Here is a 22,328-nt window from a genome sequence, read left to right as displayed (position 1 = left end):
TCCAGTGGGCTTCGACTACCTTTAACCACCGAGGCCTGAGTAACGCTGGGAGTGCACCAGATGAGGCCCCTATGAGCAATCAAAGACTCACCAAGGCACAGTGCGGGTCCTGGTGAGAGCCGTGTGTTCCCGGATGGTGGAGAGGCTTTTCAGGTCCAGGGGAGGTGACCGTGCTACAAGATAACACATGACAGCCAACATGGTAAGTTCTCAGGGGTTCAAGGCCAGAAACTGAAGAATATAAAACTATGACATTCCATCAGATCCACATTTACTTACAAGCAGTGCTGATGATGAGCATGCTTTGTGCTGTCCTACTCTTCCCTGCCTCACTGGGAGTAGAGGGGACAACCACCGAGCCAGTGGCCACATCATCAGCTGGGCTTACATCCAGTCACTACACACTTATTGAGAACTCACTGTCAGGCATGGTTCTAGGTGTCCCAAACTGAAACTGTACCTTTCTTCCCCATCTGTCTGTCTAGTTAGAGTCATCTTCGGATCTCAGCTCAACATGTCCTGCTTAGGAAGGCCTTCTTTGACCTCCAGGCAAGATAAGGCCCAGCTCATGGGCTCTCATGAGTTCCTGTGCTTACCCTTCACAGCACTCGCCCACTTCGTGATGATACATTCAGCTGTGATGATCTCATTCGGCTCTAGACCGACCACGTTCTGGGAGCACAGGGTTTTCTGGCTTGTTCACTGCAGTAGCCTCGGCATCCCATTCTGCCTTAGCTGCCCGCCTTGCTGAGTTGGCCGTGAGTGTATTCCTCTATTGCTTGGTCTTCTAGCTCTTTCCTCACTAGGCCACACAGGTGGAGAGTGTTTAACTCCGCTCCATATTGCCAGTGACTTCCGTGCTGCTCAATCAGTTTCCCAGGAGCCTCAGACCTGCCAGGTGCTGAGCTGGAAAGGACATATGCGTCGTGTAGTCCCCGGGGAGAAGGTCTCTCCTGGCTGTGATGCACCCTGGCCTTGGCTTCACTGACCAGCCGCCTCCTGGCTTCACCCCCTGCCTCTCTCACTTGGGCCACAGGGTCCATCCCTGGAGCCACACGTGTAAGAACCAGCCCCTCCCGGCCCAGGTGTCCCAATTAATCCACAACCACACGTCCAACCAAAATCTCTGCACCTCCATCACTAGGTCTTTTAGAGCTCTAACATCCAACGTGGTAGCCACTAGCCACATGTGGTTATTGAAATTTAAATACGTTAAAATTAAATGAAATTTAAAAATTCACTTCCTCAGTTGCACTGGCCACGTTTCACTTGTTCAACAGCCACATTTTCTTCATTACAGAAAGTTCTGTTGCACAGCATTGCTACAGAAAAGTCACTGAGCAAAACAACAGTATCTACCTCAAAGTTACAGGTCCCTGTGAAATGGTTTCTGGCCAGCCTGAATGGCTATTTCCTCTAAAGCTCACGAGACAGGGTCTGTTCTCCTATTTAGTACCTATTGAATAACTATTTTTCTTCCAGGTGGTTTGGACATATCTTTCTCCCTGCTTGCTTCCTCATCTGTGCCTCCCCCAGAAATGTGATTTGACTCGAATTGAAGAGAGGGAGGCTGGAGTGGACTGGACATAAGCAGACGACTTAGTTCCAGCTCTGGGCGTGGCCACCTGAAGCAGCAGAGGCGGCGATGGAGCCAATGGACTGTCAGGGGTCACGGTCACGGTACCAGGTATTTCCTTGGAATCGCCCAGCCCTACTGGGCAGGTGACGACGAGCGAAAAAGGAAGTTAGCAAGTTACTCTGACCTGCTTTTGCTCGTCCCCTCTTCGCCCTCCTCCCTGCCGGTTCCGGCTGCTCATCTCCACATGCCCCCGCCCCACACACCTCTTCTGCCAGGCACTAGCAGGGCACTGAGCGACGTGGCATACGACCAGGTCTACATTCAGGAATCAGTGTCAAAGGCCATTCTTGGCTGCCTTACACAAGGTGGACACTGTGATTACATTTAAGTGCTGTCTAAACAAAGAGAGGACAGGTGGGTTCCATTCTCACCCATCCTCACTTATTTCTGGGACTTTGTTAGGGAAGCAGCCAAAGATGAGTCCTCTGGAATGAACTTGGCTTCAGAGGCTGCATTTGCCAGGCCACAGTGATTGCAAGTCCCCCGGTTCCTTTTATCCTTAGGATCTGGGGCAGAAGGGCTCCTCAGCCCTCCCCACTCAATCCCAGCCATTTCTCCCTGCCCTTGTGCTTCCCAGGCCCCTGGGCTGGTTTCTCTAGTGTCCCCTTCCCAGAGACGGTCAGGACGGAAGCTTTTCCACACGGCCACCAGACCTTGCTCCCCAGTCCCGCACAGCAGGCCTGGGGAAGTGACTTACATTTCCTCTGAGGCTTGAGATCTCTATTCACGGGGGGAGGCTCCAGGTCCGCCGGGAGCTCGGGCAATGGGCTGGAGATGCTTCCTGAGCTCATTTGGATGTAGTCGTCAGGGCTGCAGTGGGGTCCGAGAGCAGAGGCGGTGGCCTGGGGGCTCATGGGCATGTAACTGTCCTCAGTGCTGGCAGAACCCGGAAGGGACATCGGGAAGAACCTGCACGGCTGCAAGGGAAAGCACAGAATAGCCATGGAAACTGCTTCCAGTGGGCAGCCTCGGCTGCACATGGCATTTCAGTTGCAGATTATCCAAGAATAACTTTGAATTTTCTTAGGAAAGTCAGACAAGCCTCTAACTCAAGCTCTGCCTCTGGACTTATCATGTGAGGTAGGTGATGATTCGCCTAGATCTCATGCTGGAAGACAGAGGTTAATGAATTTATGCAAATGCTTTAAGTATCATGTGATGACTTCAGCAGGTACCCCAAGTTTGGGGAAGCCTCTGGACCATTAGAACTGGCAGGGTCCTCACAGCACACAAAGTCCAGTAGCTCCCAGACAAGTTTAAGCCTTGATGGGAGACTGGAGGGCTCCTCAGAGATTCACAGTGCTGTCTCAAAAGATATCATGGGAACATAAGTAGGTCAGGGTATTTTTTTGGTAAAAATTGAGGCTGAAAGAAACTCAAGTACCAAACTTACCAAATTTAAACTTAGCCGCTTATCTCGGTGTCTTAAAGATTGGCCTTCTACATCACCTGCAAGAAACAAGCAGGGTGGTGAAAAATGCGGACAACATCAGTTGAAACTAGGCTCCAAGTACCTATGCGCCTCAGGGCCCTGTGTGCAGCTCCAGAGAGGGAGAGAGACTTGCTATTGAGTCTAGCTGGGCAGTCAGAACACCTTCCCCCCACAGATGGAAAGCGGACCAGATTTTGAAGAGGTTGCTGTATGACGGCTTCAGTTCTCTCTGTGAACTGGGGAGAGTCAGAGCAAGTAATTAACAAATGCTCGTTGCATTTGTTACATGAATTTTCTGCACTTAGAGATGGTAGAGACAGAGCTGGAGGTTTGAGGAGAGGGGAGCAGGCATGAAATAGCCCTTGTGATGAGCAGGAGCACGGGGTGAATAAAAGCCTTTGCAGAGCAGCAGCGCGAATCGGTGACCATGAACTTCTGAAGCAAGAGTCAGCGCCTCAGGAACAGATCCGGAGAGAGAGGAGAGCTGGATGAATCCAGGATCAGACATTTGTGAGACGGATGTGACATAAACTTAGAATAACTGTTGAACTGAAATAGGAGATGTCCAGAAGGTAGCAAGATATATGGGCCTCGATTCAAATGAGACCTGCTTAGAGATGACAGTCAAAACCTAAGAGTAGAGGAGATGATCTAGGTTGTAAATGTTGAGAAAAGTTTAAATATAAAATCCTAGAGACTCTCAATATTCAAAGAGTAGGAAGATGAGCACTGGCTCATGTTGAGAGAGAGCAAGTGGAGAAGGAGGAAAGTCAGGGGCCCCGGACTGCGAGAGCCCACAGGAGGAGATGGTGGCTGGTGGTGGGGAACACCACCAAAATGGGCCCTCAGCACGTGGGGACCAGAGCAAAATGTCTTCCTAGAACTTAGACATGTGAAAAGCCAGGCTGCCTCTGAGAAACAAACTGAAGAGTCAACATCATCTTAAAGCAAGAGAATAACTCCCAGCTCAGAAAGATGTGATGGAGATTGATGGAATTAAGACCAGACACTATCAAACTCTTAGAGGAAAACATAGGCAGAACACTCTCTGACATAAATCACAGCAAGATCCTTTTTGACCCACCTCCTAGAGAAATGGAAATAAAAACAAACAAATGGGACCTAATGAAACTTAAAAGCTTTTGCACAGCAAAGGCAACCATAAACAAGACGAAAAGACAACCCTCAGAATGGGAGAAAATATTTGCAAACAAAGCAACTGACAAAGGATTAATCTCCAAAATATACAAGCAGCTCATGCAGTTCAATATCAAAAAAAAAAAAAACCAATAAAAAAATGGGTGGAAGACCTAAATAGACATTTCTCCAAAGAACACATACAGATGGCCAAAAAACATGAAAAGATGCTCAACATCACTAATTATTAGAGAAATGCAAATCAAAACTACAATGAGGTATTACTCACACCGGTCAGAATGGCCATCATTAAAAAGTCTACAAATAACAAACGCTGGAGAGGGTGTGGAGAAAAGGGAACCCTTATGCACAGTTGGTGGGAGTGTAAATTGATACAGCCACTATGGAAAATAGTATGAAGGTTCCTTAAAAAACTAAAATTAGAGCTGCCATGTGACCCAGCACAGCAATCCCACTCCTGGGCATATACCCAGAGAAAAACATAACTCAAAAAGGGGCATGAACCCCAATGTTCATTGCAGCACTATTTACAATAGCCAGGACATGGAAGCAACCTAAATGTCCATCAACAGAGGAATGGATAAAGAAGATGTGGTACATATATACAATGGAATATTAGCCATAAAAAGGAATGAAATTGGGTCATTTGTAGAGACATGGATGGACCTAGACAGTGTCATACAGAGAGTGAAGTAAGTCAGAAAGAGAAAGACAAATATCACATATTAACCCATATATGTGGAACCTAGAAAAATGGTATAGATGATCCTATTTGCAAAGCAGAAATACAGACACACATGTAGAGAAGAAACGTATAGACACCAAGGGGGAAGGGGGGTGTGGGATGAACTGGGAGATTGGGATTGACATATATACACTATTGATGTTATGTGTAAAATAGATAACTAATGAGAACCTACTGTATAGCACAGGGTAACCTACTCAATGCACTGTGGTGACGTGAATGGGAAGGGAGTCCAAAAGGGAGGGGGCATATGTATATGTATACAGCTGATTCATTTTGCTGTGCAGTAGAAACTAACACAACATTGTAAAGAACTATTCTCCAATAAAAATTAATTTTACAAAATATTGAAATCATAATCCAAGAAAAGGTCCACAAATAAAGTAACACTTGAATCTAATATTGAAAGGGCCCATCAAGTACCTGGAATAAATAAATGGTCAATTCTACCCAGAATGTAAAATCTATTAAAACATTATATCAATAATAATGACAGAATGAAACAGATGAATTAAATAACCAGCTCAAAGCTAAAAAAGCACAATAGAGAAAACGAAAAGAAATGATAAAATAAAGATAAAAGCAAAAAATAATAGAGTACAGAGAAATAGTGGAATTAATTTTAAAAAATCAAAATCTTGGTTTCCTGGGGAAAAAAATTAACCTAAAGGCAACCGACTAGCCAATCTAATCAATAAAAGAGGGGGGCACAAATATCCAAAATAAGAATTGACAAGGAAAAAATTATCATTGAAACAGAGGAATTTTTTTAAAAGAGACAATTCTGCATGCCTTTACACAAATAAATTTTAAAATCTAGATGAAATGGATAATTTTCCAAAAAATACACTACAGCAAAATTGACACAAAAAATTTCCAAAGAATAAAATAGACAAAGTTACGAAGATCAGATGGTTTCAACAGACAATTTTACCAAAACTTCAAAGACCAGACAGTCCCAATGCTTCACAAATTTGTTCAAGAGTTTAGGAAATCAAGGAATATTTCTAATTCTTTTTATGATGCAAGTATAACTTTGGTAGCTAAACCTGATAAACATAAAATATATCAGAAAAGTACAGACTAATATCACTTATGATTAACAATGCAAAAATCCTAAATAAAATATTAACAAATGTCACACCCTCTTTGAACCATTACTGTAAAACTTCTCACTACCCTCTCCAAGTTGGGACACACAGTTTTAAGGGCATTCGCCTGCTGCAGCTCCCTTTGCCTGGCAAAGCAATAAAGCTATTCTTTTCTACTTCACTCCACAAAAATATTAGCAAACAGAGGAAGGTGGTATTACTGGAATGGCTGAATGAGGAGCTCAGAAAAGCCATTCTCCAAAAAACAATTATACAAGTGTACAAAACTATTTTTAAAAAGTCAAGCACAACTATCTGGGGACTCTGAAAATTTACCAAAAGCATACAACAAAATTGTTGCATATTATACTGGGAAGGATTTATTGAAGAAATGAAAAACAACTACTGGAATCCGGTAAGAACACTGAGAATCTGTGGCATTTTAGCTTGGGGTGCTCCCATACCCCTCACCAGCTCACTCAGAAGTAGTTCTACCAGGGCAAGGCAAGTTGTGAAGACCAGAAGCTTCTTTGCCAAAGGGGTCTAATTTGATTTGGATCAAAGCATATAAAAAACTCCATTCCTCTAGGTACTAGCAAAAGCATACCAACAATTCATTTCATTGGGGTTCCAGGAGAAAAGAGAGAGAAAAGCATTGAAAATGTATTTGCAGAACATATGGCTGAAAACTTCCCAAACCTAAAGAAGGAAACAGATATCCTGTTTCCTTCCTGTACAGTAAGCACAGAGGGTCCCAAACAAAATGAACCCGAACAGACTCACACCAAGACATATCATAATCAAATGGCAAAAGTTAAAGATAAAGAGATAATTCTCAAAGCAGCAAGAGAAAAATAGTCATTTACAAGGAAATCCCCATAAGGCTATATCAGCTGATTTCTCTGCAGAAACTTTGCAGGCCAGAAGAGAGTGGAGTGATAGATTCAAAGTCCTAAAAGGGAAAAACCTGCAACCTAGGATAATCTACCCAGCAAGATCATCATTTAGGATCGAAGGAGAGATAAAGAGCTTCTCAGACAAGCAAAAACTAAAAGAGTTCATCAATACTAAACCTACCCTAAAAGAAATGTTAAAAGGTCTTCTCTAAGCAGAAAAGAAGGAAAAATCTACAGGAAAAGGAAAATCCCACTAGGAAAGGCAAATATATAGTAATGACTAAGGATCAACCACTTAAATAAGCCAGTACAAAGATTACAGTACAAAAAATTATAAAATCAACTATAACTACAATAAAGAGTTAAGGGATAGACATGAAGATGTAAAATATGACGTCAAAAACGCAAAATGTGGGGGAAGGGAGTAAAAAATGTAAATCTTCTAGAATTTGTTTGAATTTAAATGACTATCAGTTTAAAACAAGTAGATACAGTTATAAGTCAACATATATGAACCCAATGATAACCACAAACGAAAAACCTACAATAGATACACAAAGACTAAAAAGAAAGGAACACAAACATAAACTAAAGAAAATCATCAAACCACAAGGGAAGACACAAAAAGAAGAAATGAACAGAGAAGACCTACAAAAACAACCAAAAACAAGCAATAAAATGGAAATAAATACATATCTATCAATAATTACTTTAAATGTCAATGGGCTAAATGCTCCAATCAAAAGACATAGGCTGGGGCTTCCCTGGTGGCACAGTGGTTGAGAGTCTGCCTGCTGAGGTGGGGGACACAGGTTCTTGCCCCGGTCCGGGAAGATCCCACATGCTGTGGAGCGGCTGGGCCCATGAGCCATGGCCACTGAGCCTGCATGTCCAGAGCCTGTGCTCCACAACGGGAGAGGCCAAAGCAGTGAGAGGCCTGCATACCAAAAAAAAAAAAAAAAAAAAAAAAAAAAAAAGACATAGGCTGGCTGATCAGATTAAAAACAAGATTCTTCAATATGCTACCTACAAGAGACTCACTTCAGGGCTAAAGACACACAAAGACTGAATGTGAAGGGATGGAAAAGAATATTTCATGCCAACAGAAATAACAAAAAAAGTGGGAGTAGCAATACTTCTATCAGACAAAACAGACTTTAAAACAAAAGCTATAACAAAAGACAAAGAAGGACACTATATAATGATAAAGGGATCGATAAAAAAAGAGGATATTACACTCATTAACAAATATGCACCCAATACAGGAGCCCCTAAATATACAAAGCAAATACTAACAGACATAAAGGAAGAAATTGACAGTAACACAAGAATAGTAGGGGACTTTTACATCCCACTGACATCAATGGACAGATCATCCAGACAGAAACTCAGTAAGGCAACAGTGGTCTTAAATGACACAATAGACTGGTTGGACTTAATAGATATCTACAGGACATTCAATCCAAAAACAGCAGAATACACATTTTTTTCAAGTGCACATGGAATGTTCTCCAGGATAAATCACATGCTAGGCCACAGAACAAGTCTCAACAAATTTAAGAGGATAGAAATTATATCAAGTATTTTTCCAACAACAGTATGAAACTAGAAATCAATTATAGAAAGAAAAATAGGAAAAGCACAAATGTGTGGAGACTAACCAATATGCTAATAAAGATCAATGGGTCAATGAAGAAGTCAAAGAGGAAATCAGAAAATAACTTGAGACAAGTTAAAATGGAAACACAACACTCCAAAGTCTATGGAATGCAGCAAAAGCAGTTCTAAGAAGGAAGTTTACAGCAATACAGGCCTTCCTCAAGAAACAAGAAAAATCTCAAATAAACAACCTAACCTACCATCTAAAAGAATTAGAAAAAGAAGAACAAACAAAGGCCAAAGTCAGCAGAAGGAAGGAAATCATAAAGATCAGAGAGGAGATAAATAGAGATCAAAAAACAATAGAAAAGATCAATGAAACCAAGAGCTGCTTTTTTGAAAAGGTAAACAAAATTCATAAACCTTTAGCCAGGCTCACCAAGAAGTAAAGAGAGAGGGCCCAAATTAACAAAATAAATGAAACAAGAGAAATAACAACTGATCCCAGAGAGATTTAAAAAATCATAAAAGAATAGTACAAATAGTTAATGCCAAAGAATTGGAAAACCTAGAAGAAATGGACAAATTTCTAGAAATATACAACCTGCCAAGACTGAAACAAGAAGAAACACACAATTTGAACAGACCAGTCACTAGTAGTGAAAATGAATTTGTATTAAAAAAACCCCAAAACTCCCAGAAAATAAAACTCCAAGGCCAAATGGCTTCACAGGGGAATTCTAACAAACATATAAAGAAGAACTAATACTTATCCTTCTCAAACTATTCCAAATAATTGAAGAGGACAGAACACTCCCAAATTCATTCTACAAGGCCACCATCACCTTGATACCAAAACCAAACAAAGACACTACAAAAAAAGAAAATTACAGGTCAATATCTTTGATGAATATAGATGCAAAAATCCTTAATAAAATATTAGCAAACTAAATCCAACAATATATAACAAGGATCATATACCATCAAAGAATCAAGTTGGATTTATTCCAGAAACACAAGGATGGTTCAATTTTCGCAAATCAATCAATGTGATACACCACATTCACAAAAGGAAGGATAAAAATCACACGATCATCTCAATAGATGCAGAAAAATCATTTGACAAAATTCAACATCCATTCATGATAAAAACTCTCTTCAAGGTGGGTATAGAGGGAACATATCTCAACACAATAAAGGGAATTTATGACAAGCCCACAGCTAACATTATACTTAACGGTGAAAAGTTGAAAACCTTTCCTCTGAATTCAGGAACAAGACAAGGATGCCCACTCTGACCACTTCTGTTTAACAGAGTATTGGAAGTCCTAGCGACAGCAGCCAAACAAGAAATAGAAATAAAAAGCAACCAAATTGGAAAGGAAGAAGTAAAACAGTCAGTATTTGCTGATGACATACTTTATATAGAAAACCCTAAAGTCTCCACAAAAAACTATTAGAACTAATAAATGAATTCAGCAAAGTTGCAGCATACAAGATTAATATACAGAAATCTGTCATATTTCTATACACTAATAATGAACTATCAGAAAGAGAAAGCAAGAAAATGGTCCTGTTTAAAATCACATCAAAAAGAATAAAATAACCAAGAATAAACTTAACCAAGGAGGTGAAAGACCTATACTCTGAAAACTATACAACACTGATGAGGGAAACTGAAGATGATACAAACTAATGAAAAGATATCTTGCGCTCTTGGATTGGAAAAATTAATATTGTTAAAGTGTCCGTAGGACCCAAAGCAATCTACAGATTTAATGCAATCCCTATCAAAATACCCATATTTTTCACAGAACTGGAACAAATAATCCCAAAATTCATATGGATTTTGACCCTGAATGAAACTATGAAAGACCCTGAAATGCCAAAGCAATCCAGAGGAAAAAGAACAAAGCAGGAGGCATAACCCTCCCAGACTTAACACAATGCTACAAAGCTACATTAATCAAAACAGAATGATAGTGCCACAAAAACAGACACATAGATCAATGCAACAGAATAGAGAGCCCAGAAATAAACCCACACACCTATGGTCAATTAATCTACAACAAAGGAGGCAAGAATATACAGTGGAGAAAAGACAGTCTCTTCAATAAGTGGTGCTGGGAAAGCTGGACAGCTACATGTAAAACAGTGAGATTAGAACATTTCCTCACACCATATACAAAAATAAACTCAAAATGGACTAAAGACCTAACTGCAAGACCTGAAACCATAAAACTCCTAGAAGAGAACATAGAACACTCTTTGCCATAAATCATAGCAATATTTTTTGGATCCAACTTCTAAGGAAAAGAAATAAAAGCAAAATAAACAAACAGGACCTAATTAAACTTAAAAATCTTTTGCACAGCAAAGGAAACCACCAACAAAACAAAAAGCAACCTGCAGAATGAGAGAAAATATTTGCACATGATATGACGAACAAGGGTTTAATATTCAAAATATATAAACAGCTCATAAAACTCAATGTCAAAAAAACAAACAACCTGATTTAAAAATGGGCAGAAGAAGTGAATAGACATTTTTCCAAAGAAAACATACAGATAGCCAACAGGCAGATGAAAAGATGCTCCAAATTTCTAATTATTAGAGAAATGCAAATCAAAACCACAATGAGGTATCACCTCATACCTGTCAGAATGGCCATCATCAAAAAGGCAACAAATAACAAAGGCTGGTGAGGACGTGGATAAAAGGGAACCCTTGTACACTGTTGGTGGAAATGTAAATTGGTGTAGTCACTATGGAAAATAGCATGAAGGTTCCTCAGAAAACTAAAACTAGAGCTACCATATGATCCAGCAATCCCACTGCTGGGCAAATATCAGGAAAAAATGAGAACTCTAATTTGAAAAGACACATACACCCCAATGTTCACAGCAGCAGTATTTAAAATAGCCAAGACATGGAAGCAACCTAAGTGTCCATCAACAGAGGAATGGATAAAGAAGATGTGGTACATATGTACAATGGAATATTACTCAGCCATAAAAATGAATGAAATTCTACCATTTGCAGTAATGTGGATGGCTCTTATGCTTAGTGAAATAAGTAAGTCAGACGGAGAAAGACAAATACTGTATGATATCATTTGTATGTGGAATCTAAAAAATAAAACAAATAAATGTATTATAGCAAAACGGAAGCAGACTCACAGATATAGAGAACAAACTAGTGTTTACCACTGGGGAGAGGGAAAGGGGGAGGGGCAAGATAAGGTAGGGGATTAAGAGGTATAAACTACTATGTGTAAAATAGATAAGCAACAAGGATATATTGTACAGCACAGGGAATTATAGCCATTACTTTGGAATAACTTTTTTTTTTTGGCCATGCTGCGCAGATTGCAGGATCTCAGTTCCCCAACCAGGGACTGAACCCGGGCTCCGGCAGTCAGAGCGCCGAGTCCTAACCACTGGGCTGCCAGGGAAGTCCCTGTAATAACTTTTAACAGAGTATAATCTGTAAAAATACTGAATCACTATGCTATACACCTGAAACTAATATAATATTGTAAACCAACTATACTGCAAAAAATAATTGGCCAGTGAAGTTCTTCACGTTAACAGGATAAAGGAGAAAAAAATCACATGATCATAAAATGTTTCAATAAATTCAATACCTTTTCATGATTTTAAAAAATAACATTTGGCAAAGTAGGAATATCAGAGAATGTCCTTAATCTAATGAATGGTGTCTATAAAAGTCTGCTGCAAACCACATTAGAATGGTGAAACACTGGAAGCTTTCCATGTGAGATCGGGAATAAGACAAGGGTCCCTGTTATTAATACTACTATTCAAAGATGTCCTGGCCTCCTACCCCAAGCAGTGATGTAAGAAAAAGAAAATGAAAGATATGTTATAAAAGAAAAACAAAGTTATTAGTATTTGCATGTGATATGATTGTATACAAAGAAAATGCAAATAAATATATAGTTTAGAAAAGGTAGATACAAAATCAAAATATAAAGCTAATTTATTTGATTGCAACAGCAAAGAAATTATTTAAAGTAAAATACCGTTGGCACTCACGTAAAAAATAACAAATGCATGGGAATACATTAATGAGCTATGCAAGATTTCACTAAAAACCATAAAAATTACAGACAGAAGTAAAATAGGAAGGGGAATTCCCTGGTGGTTCAGTGGTTAGGACTCTGCACTTTCACTCCTAGTTGAGAGTATGGTATTGGGGGAGGGGGAATTGGATGAAGGTCTGAAGGTGGTCAAAAAGTACAAACCTCCAGTTCTAAGATAAATAAGTACTAGGGATGGAGTGCAGGACAAGATAAATATAAATAACAGTGCTGCATGTCATATACGAAAGCTGTTAACAAGAGTAAATCCTAAGAGTTCTCATCAGAAGGAAATATTTTTTCTATTTGTTTAATGTTGTATCTACATGAGATGATAGATGCTCACAAAACTTACTGTGGTCATCATTTCACGATGTGTGTAAGTCAGATCATTCTGTATTCCTTAAACTCATACAGTGCTGTACGTCAATTACATCTCAATAAAACCGGAAGAAAAATAAAAGAAGGATAAGGGATGTAGGCACGATAGATCCCAGTGGGCCTTGCACACTATGCTAAGAAATTTAGATTTTATCCCAAGTGCGAAGAGAAGTCGTCAGATTGGTTTTTAGCAAGGAACTGACTATCTGATTTACATTTTTTAAGAGACCACTTGACTTCGTGTGGAGAACAGATTAGAGGCAGGCAAGAATGGTGGTGGTGTGATCTCAGGATAACGAGTTGTATTACAGTAAATATATTCAGATTTCATTTATGCTTTAAAAAGAAGAGATAGTATGTATTTCTGTATTGTTTAATTGTTTCCAGAAATTCTTCCTATTCGACATTGTTTGGGCAGAACCAACAAGGTGGCTGAATCCCAAAATCGTCATGAAATCAAGAAATTAAACCATGACGACTTGGAGAGCAAGCAGCTGAATGCAACAGAATGTGTTGCACTTGGAAAAAAGTGACGACTGACAACACAACCCCCGCTTGTGTCATTTCACTGAGACTCATCAGCTGAATAAGAGGTGAGATCCATCAACAAACTGGGTGACGATGACACCAGCTTGTCTCTCTTTGACAAGCACACCTTGGAACACGGTGACAATGAGCCAGCCTCGGGGTGGGGGTGACTTCCCTGGTCGCCAAGGCGGGGCATGAATGTCGTGGTTACCTTAACCTTTTCTATAAGTTGTACCAAAGCACCCACTTAAGTTCTTTCATTTCTACTATTCCTTACAATAAAATAATTTAGTAGCCCCTCCCCCCACCAAAAAAAAAAGAGTGGCAGTGGTGCTGGCCGCAGCAGGGGGCCCGATGGGAGACAGCAGAGCTGAGACGCAGGCTCCGCGCCACGGGCACTTCACCGATGGCAGAGGGGGGCTGGAGAGCCTCGGGGACAATCAAGGCTGCCAGGTCACTGGAGCCCCACGAGGATGATGACGAACCTGACCCCACTCTGCCGCCGCCGCCTACAGACATCGGTTCCTGGGGAAGCTCCATGGGGAAGGCAGAACAATCCATGGGACGCGTCCCCTCTGCCTTATCACAGCCATTTGGCTTCCATCCAGCACTGTTGTTCTGGTCTTTGTTTCATGGTCAAAACCTCCATTTCAATGAGTTTTATCTTTTGTTTACCTTCGTGTAAAAGAATCCAACGTTTGGATGGAGATAGAGAAGAGGAGAGGGGAGAGAGAGGGAGAGAGGGAGGGAGGGAGGGAGGGAGAGAAAGGAAGAGGGAGAGGGAGTGAGGGAGAGAGATGGGGGAGGGAGGGAAGGAGAGAGAGAAAGGAAGAGAGAGAGTGCGCATGCAAGGCAACCCTGTGAGAATCAACAGAGTTCCAGAAAAAGGCCAAACAGGGACCAAGCTGATAGGGCTAGGTTAGAATTACCTTGATGGTGATAGCCTGGCAAAAAGCCACATCACTTCAGCCAGGTAGAATTTGGAAAGAACATGTCAGGTGGGATGATGGATGAGGCTGATTGGATTGTTGAAAAATGGAGACAAGAGGTATGGTCTCCCACCTCAGCGCTCAGTCTGCATGTGAAAGGAAACGGATGGAACTGGGCCCAGCTGAGGCAAAAGACACCGCCTTCTGTACCAAGTGGATCCTGGAGTGGCTCCAAACAAACACCAGGAGCGTGGTCTCAGGTGGGGAGCCCATCGTGTGGGCAAGGGCATGACTAGGGGACCAGGGATCTGACCTCTTTCAGCGTCTACAGGGACCCATGTATACCTCTCCTGGCGGGGCAGGTGGGGAGCCTGGGAGTGAGGGCTGCCGCTTGGGCTATGCGCTTCCACCCAGAGCCTGACTGTGCCGGGACACTGGACTGGCCTGAGCAAAGGACGCTGGACAATGTCCTCAGTGGACACAAGGAGGCAAGAGAAGCCAGGCTTCTCTCGGTAGTGAAGTTTAGCATCGGACACTTACCTTTCCAGGTTCTCATGTTCTCTAAGCCAGAGAGAGAGATTCTTCTCGGTATCACAGTGCCTTCTGGCTTCTTGATGCTACTGGGCCCACCACACAGGAGCTGGTCCTCGTGGCGCCGTTCAGAGAGATGGCTTGGCTTGGGGGGGCGGGGAGGTGGCGTGTTGGACATAACATCTAGTTCTTTTACCCCATAGGGCAAGGAAGCTTGGTTTTGATCTACCTGGATGGTGGAGTTTAAGGAAGTTTCCAGCACTGGTAAAGAAAAGTGGTCCCTGGACGGGCCATTGACATCTCTCGTCCAGATCAGGGCAGCCGGGGGCCTCGTGGAAGGGGCCTCTTGAGAACTGTTCCCAGGGCGTGAGAGGCAGGCCAGGTTCCCGGAGGACAGTGGCTGCGGGCCGTCCACAAAAACATCGTCAAAGGACACCTGTTCCAGTGAACGCTCCGAGTTTGACCAGCTGTCACATCTGGTGGGGAGACTGAGGGAAGCAAAGCACATACATTTGACTGAGAGGCAGCAAGTCCCCGGCAGCGGTAGTTGGTACTGCTACACCCTTGGCACCCAGCCACCCATGCCTCTAATGTCGCCTCTACAACACTCGGTGACACCAAGCCCTTGATGCTGGGGAAAAAAATGGCTCGTTGATTTTTTTCATCCTCTAAGTGTAAGATACGTATGAAAATGCAAGGTTAGAAAGGAAAGCCACAGTGCTGAAATGCATGAGTCATTCTGCTTGGTGTGCCACAAGCTTCGGCCTCGGTAGTGGTTGATAAGGATCTGTCCCTGCCCTGACGGCAGCAGGAAGAGAGGGCAGTGTACATACACCCACTGGAAGATGCTACAGCTAAACGGACGGAGGCGTACCTGGCGTGGTGCAGTCTTCCCGTCTCGCAGTTGGATAGAATCAGATAATCAGGAAGGAAGAGAAACTCTGACTCACTTCCGGTTTCCTCAGTGGCTACAGTACTAGTGCTTGGGTCATCTCTTGGCAGGGAGCTGGCGGCAGAGGGCTGCACGCAGGAAGGCGCACGAGAGCCACTCTCCACACAATCTGCAGGAGAAATCATTTCCCAGCTGAACGTTTAAGAATGGCTAGAACACAGTTCCTCAAATGGCATCTAAGAGGCCAAAGAGAAGATGCAAATCACAGCTGGTGTTTGTACTGACGGAGACCATTTCCCCAAGCTATAAACAATGTCTGGGGAAGAATGCCAATGTTCCAAGAGTGAAGTGCTGAATCAATTAAGAGCAAAAAACCCAAGGACTCTTGGCCTAAAAATCTGCAGTTAGATAGTCTACACACAGCCTCTTCATGGCCCTCGGCCACAGCTCTGCATCACTGTTTATTCACTCAACAGATATACTTACATTTTATATATATGTAAACACACATATTTATGCATAACAAATATATGTACACAGACTTACATAAGCATTTGTGCACATATGCAGACATGCATATGTAGATATATGTCTATTTATGTCTATATAGATACCTACTCTTGCACCTACTAGGTGCCTGGAACCGCTCTAACTCTACCCTCACAGCGTTAATGATTGACTGTTAGTGATGTCTAAGAAAAGGAATGAAAGAAATAAAGAGTTGTGATGGCTGGTAAAGTCCACATTCATAAACTCCCAATGAAATTCCTGCTTCTATTTCCCTTTTTTTTTTTTTTTTTTTTTTTTTTTTTTAATTTTTTTTTTTTGCAGCACGCGGGCCTCTCACTGCTGCGGCCTCTCCCGTTGCGGCTGTGCTCTGGACTCGCAGGCTCAGCGGCCACAGGATCACGGGCCCAGCCGCTTCGCAGCATGTGGGATCTTCCTAGACCAGGGCACGAACCCGTGTCCCCTGCATCGGCAGGCGGACTCTCAACCACTGCGCCACCAGGGAAGCCCCTATTTCCCTTTTGAACCAAGTTGGCAGGAATTCAGGATTCCTGAGTCAGAGTGGTCCAGAACTGCCTGGGTTCAAGTCCAGGCTCTAGTATCCAGCTGTCCTGACCTTGGGCAAGTTACCTGCTTGCTCCAAGCTTCCTCATCCATAAAGTGCTTATGCTCATAGTACATATGCCACAGAATCGGTCTGCGGATGAGACGAGCTAAAACAGGCCTGGTTCTCAGATGAAGAGGAGTTAGCCCCTACATCGTCGTCAAAACTGAGGGGGGCTACAGGGAACAAAAGAGGTCATGGGGGGTTCTGGCTTCCTCCAACTTCAGGCCAGAGCTTTCTGTTTTCTGCCTGGTGCCTTACTTGTTTCTGTTCCCCTTAGGATATTGGGACACATGTTATGTACCTATATTTTAGCATAACTCCCAGATGAGGAAACAAACAGAGGAGACACATAACATGACACAAAAATATGTATCTAGTGTGGGCTGAATGTATGGACTGGGGTGAAGAGTGAGCAGCGGTGTGACCGAGTAGCTTCACTTAGTAAGCTTCCCTGGGTCATGAAAAGAAAAGGACTTTGCTGGCAGGAAGCACACACACCCTCACGTCTGTCTAAAGAGAGATGCAACTCTGACTCTTCCGCGCCACCTAGCGTTAGAATGTGGGTATTTCAGTGGAAGATGATAAGCATCAGTAACGAGGGAAATGCTGAAGCAACTGTAGACCATGGGATTTAGGGGTAAGGTTCTGCCGGCTAGACTAAGAGACTAAAAGAAAGCAGATTCTAAGTCTCATAGTTTGAAGATCAGGGCATGGTGCCAAGGCCTCAAAAACAAAATCCGTGAAGGGGAGTTCACTGTAACCCCAAGTGCTTTATACCCAGTACATTATATAGAAAGGGTAGTGTGTGTGTGTGTGTGTGTGTGTGTGTGTGTGTGTGTAAAAGAGAGAGAGCAAGAGTGAGAGAAAAGGAGCCTCATGGGTCATTTGCTTCCACTGCCCAGAAATGGCTTACAGCAAACTTAGAGCTCATTTCCGTTGCAGAGACCTTGAGCCACTTGGAGATAAGAGGAAACGTTACCTGCCTACGACAAGTAGCTTAGTTCTGTCTTTCTACCTTCTAGTACTGAACAACGCAGTAGGCAACAGAAAAGCTGGAGTTCCTAGAATTTTTTAAAGACAGTGATATTTGATATTTCTAGAAAAACTGGCAGCAGCAGCATGGGGAAAATCAGAGCCGGACAGCACATCCCCACCCACGTTTTGCTTCCACTGCAGCTCACCAGAGCAAAGCCAAGGTGAGGCTTTGAAGCCACCGAAGTGGCCCGTCACGCTCCGGGGGCAGCGCCCGTGGCTCGTGGCTCGGCCGCCGGGTCCTTTCCGGAGCTCCCTGGCACAAGCGCAGCGGCCCCCGCCCGCCCTTAGCCTCAGGAGCCCCCTGTCCCCTCTTACTTGCGCTGTCATCCAGGTGGCCGAGGTTGCAGACCTGACTGATGCTGTGCACCCACACCTGCATTTCTTCCTCCGTCTTGGCCACCAGATAGAACGTGCGAGATGCAGTCTTGACAACGAACACGAAATGGTTCTGGAATTCCTTACGAACGAAGCCCGGGCCCGTGTGCTTCCAGACGGCGCACTCGCTGAGGTCGATGGCGCGGATGGGCTTGCGGGCGCGCTGGCTGCGGTAGTACTCCAGGACGTCGCGGTCGCCACTCAGGCGGCCCCGCCGCAGCACGAACCAGCGCCTGCGCCAGGCCTGTGGGGAGGCAAGTGGACACGGCTTCTCAGACTCCGCCGGCCGGACGAGGACAGCAGACAACGAGGACACCGCCCACCGTAACAGTGAGGCGCGAGGCCCAGCCGGCGGCGTTGTCTGAAAGGACCTGTGCAGCCTCTTCAAGTCGCCTTTCATCAGTGATTTTAATGATGGGTCATCACTGGGGAGGGTAGTGATGGGACTCACAGCCCCAGGTCAATGAGAACTATGCAGTCATCACAAGTGATGCAGCAAAGGCATGCAGTACAAATTTATGTGTGCCCATGCTTTTTTAAAAAAAACCCAATAATGAAGAACAAGAAGGCAGCTTTCTTATCACTGTCTACCTCAAGCCAAAAGCCAGTATCATACACTCAAATCAGTGCCATCTAACGTGGTCATTTAACTTGTAGAGAATTGCTCAGCCAGAAAAGAAAAATAGTGTACATTGGAGGGGAAAGAGGATTATCATTAGCTGAAGTTGATGTGATTGTCTTTCTATAAAATCCCCAATGAAGATTAAAATACAAGTAGAGTTCTCAGAGAATTAAGTAACGTGCTGGTTCTGTTTCCCATGGGAAAGACTGTTTTCTAAGGGCTTTACCATAACCTATTTCATCTCCAAAAACTATCCCATGGGACAGGTAACTATTTTTATGTCCATTTTATGTATGAAAACATTGAGGTTCGCAGAAATTCATGAGCCCAAGGTCACACAGCTACAAAGCTGTAGGAAGAGATTTGAACTCAAGTGAGGGTGGAAGGATCACTAAATATGAAGTAAAAAAAATAGAGAGAGGGGACTGTGGGCAATTCTTTAGAGATGTCTGATTGTAAAGGGGGAGAGCTCTGGGGTCCAGGGATATTTTTAAAGATGGAAGACACTTCTGCATCCACCCCCTAGGTCAGCCCATCATAAAGGCTGGGGGCCCGGGCATGGGGCAGGCATTGTCTGGCCTAAAGCGGTCCTCTATTCCCCGCTGAGAAGCACCATAACAATAGGAAGAAACTGCCTTTAGTGCTGTAGGAATCTGGGAAAGAGCCAAGCCTTGAGGTCAGATGATCTGGCAAAGCTTACCATGACCAAAAAAGAAAAGAGAATGATGCTCTGCGTGCCACTACAGCTTCAGGTGCGCCTAACATGTTTATATGCCCACCGACTTTCATCCAGAGGCCGGGAGAAAAGGGAAAGGGCACCATGTGCAGTGTTCTCAGCTCCCTCCCTGCCCAGGGGCTGGGAGATCTGAGGCAGCAGAACATCTGATGAGGCCATGAAGGGGGAAAGGGGGCTCTCACACCCGACCTGCAATCATGGCTCAGAATTGAAAGCTGCTTTGAGGCCATGGCAAGAGGCAGCATCAGAAGGGTGGCGGTCACCCCACATAGGGTTGCGACAGAGAGGAGGAAACCCTGCCTTTAATGATGGGGTAAAGCTCTAAGGAGAGATCTGGCCACTTGGAAGAGGGACAAAGCAGTGTAATTAAGTCCTTGTTTTTAAGATGAGAGAAATAACAGCATGTTTGTAGGCTCCTGGGAGTGGTGGATGAGGAAGAGAAGCATTAATCATTCAATCAATTCCTGTCACAAAAACATGGTACTGGATGGGGTGGAAGGAGCTCCCGCATCACCGTCAGGATGAGAGAACGCCCTGGGGTGCCAGGGGTACCCCAAACTTTCCAAAGGCCACTTTGGTAGGGAAATGTGAAGAGGAACTTTGTTGTACTTCCCAAAAATGATTCTAAAAGAGGAAGTCAAATTGGATGCTGAAACAAGTTTCAAGTTAACTGCTCTTAGTTTTATAGAAACACATTTCTTATCCTTTAATAATAGTGTTGGTGGGCGGGGGGGGGAGGGGTCCACAATGCATCCTGCCAGATGGTGGAGATGGGGAAGGGGGTTAGAACTGGTCCCTGAAAGAGCTCACCATGTAGCTGGGATGCCGAGAGGGGTGGAAATATGAAATGGGTAGATTTCAACCCCGGGTAAGGAGCGCTCTGGTAGGAGAAGAATGACACAGACATTCACTCGGCAGTTATCTGTTGGCACCCTAATATGCTAGCCACTGGTCAACAAGCCATGGGCCCTGCCCCTCAGTCTCGTGGGCAGCAGGGGAAGTGGGCATATGGGTAAACAGACAACTGCAGTCAGCGAGATCAGTGCTACAAAAAGGGAGAGCCAAAATGCTACGGGCATACACAAGAGACATCCTCCGGGACGACGTGGTAGCCAAGCTGAGAGTGAAGAAGGGCCAAGGAAGCAGCAGCATCTAGCGCAGTCTGCATGCGAAACTCACCAGCACGCCCTCCCCTCAGGTTTTAAAATCTCTGCCTAAGAGTTGTGATTATAGAAAAGCAGAAATAACGTGTTCTTGGAGCTCTTTGCCAAGTAGGTGAAACCAGGCTTCTGGGCTTCTGGAAGCGAGAGTCATGTGACAAAGACCCTTGAAAGCGAGCAGCCAGCACCAAAGTGAAGCTCTTCACCGTGACACTGTTCCACAAGGAAGTTATCAAAAGGACTCAGGAGCCAATCTGAAGATACTCCCACTGGTCGAAGATGGAACAATTTGAGCTTTAATAAATATAATAATTACGGTGGCTTGAAATCCATCAGATATGTTTAAATCTGGGAGTTCATCATGATATTAAAAGAGAAAAAAGAATTTGTCATCCTCAGAGGCTGTGATGGAACCACTTCATTATCTTTTCATAAATGTATTCTGCTTAACAAAGGAAAACCAATGATAGAATTAGAATCTCACCATTCTGCTGTCCACAGTGAAATCATAGGTAGAGGTGTTCAGCCTCAACAGTTGCTAACTTATGAAGAGGAACGAACAGACGTGAAAGTTCCACCCGCAAAGCCAGACAGTGGGAAATTCTGTGATCAAAGGCCCAGGTTGTTCAACAGATAAATGACAAGAAAAAGAAAGGACAGAGGTGATCTATGGAGTAAATGAGTCTTAAAAGATGTATCAGAAAATTTCTGTGGGATTATTTTTTACTGAAGTATAGTTGATTTTCAATGTTGTGTTAGTTTCAGGTGTACAGCACGGCGATTCAGTTATACATATATTCTTTTTCAGATTCTTTTCCATTATAGGTTATTATGAGATAGATACTGAATATAGTTCCCTGTGCTATACGGTAGGTCCTTGTTGGTTATTTTATATATAATAGTGTGTATCTGCTAATCTCAAACTCCTAATTTATCCCTTCCCCACCCCCTTTGGTAACTATAAGTTTCTCTTCTATGTCTGTGAGTCTGTATCTGTTTTGTAAATAAGTTCATTTGTATTGCTTTTTTAGATTCCACATATAAGTGATATCATATGAGATTTGTCTTTCTCTGTCTGACTGACTTCACTTAGCATGGTCATCTCTAGGTCCATCCCTGTTGCTGCAGATGGCATTGTTTTACTCTTTTTTATGGCTGAGTGACATTCCATTGTATTATAGTGTCTAGGGGATGCTCTTTTGAGTGATAAAGACATTTAAAAATGCAAAGAAGAGATTTCTCTGCATAGGGCATGTTCATGCTGCATTCACTATGTGCCAAGGGCAGGATTGCGGGATTCCACAGCAAAACACTGTCAGTTTGTCCTGGGCAAATTGCTTCTCCCACTGCACACCGATGGGCC

The 22,328-nt window shown here is 43.4% G+C and overlaps 1 protein-coding gene across 1 annotated transcript in view; it reads right to left on the bottom strand.

Annotated features, from left to right (window-relative positions):
• The window catches only part of LOC308610019 (GRB2-associated-binding protein 3-like), a gene marked incomplete at its 5' end in the record, with an annotated part of 55,151 nt that overhangs the window by 11,901 nt on the left and 20,922 nt on the right, over positions 1-22,328 (bottom strand). The window contains 6 exons of the mRNA XM_081259288.1: positions 92-173; positions 2,337-2,556; positions 3,033-3,088; positions 15,041-15,519; positions 15,906-16,092; positions 18,388-18,691. Coding sequence (XP_081115414.1) covers positions 92-173; positions 2,337-2,556; positions 3,033-3,088; positions 15,041-15,519; positions 15,906-16,092; positions 18,388-18,691 — 1,328 coding nt within the window. The remainder of the gene's footprint in view (positions 1-91; positions 174-2,336; positions 2,557-3,032; positions 3,089-15,040; positions 15,520-15,905; positions 16,093-18,387; positions 18,692-22,328) is intronic.

This window comes from Mesoplodon bidens, assembly GCF_964165515.1.
Source record: "Mesoplodon bidens genome assembly, contig: HAP1_SCAFFOLD_159, whole genome shotgun sequence".
Taxonomy (NCBI): Eukaryota; Metazoa; Chordata; class Mammalia; order Artiodactyla; family Ziphiidae; genus Mesoplodon; species Mesoplodon bidens.
This window is presented reverse-complemented; position numbering and strand designations above follow the sequence as displayed.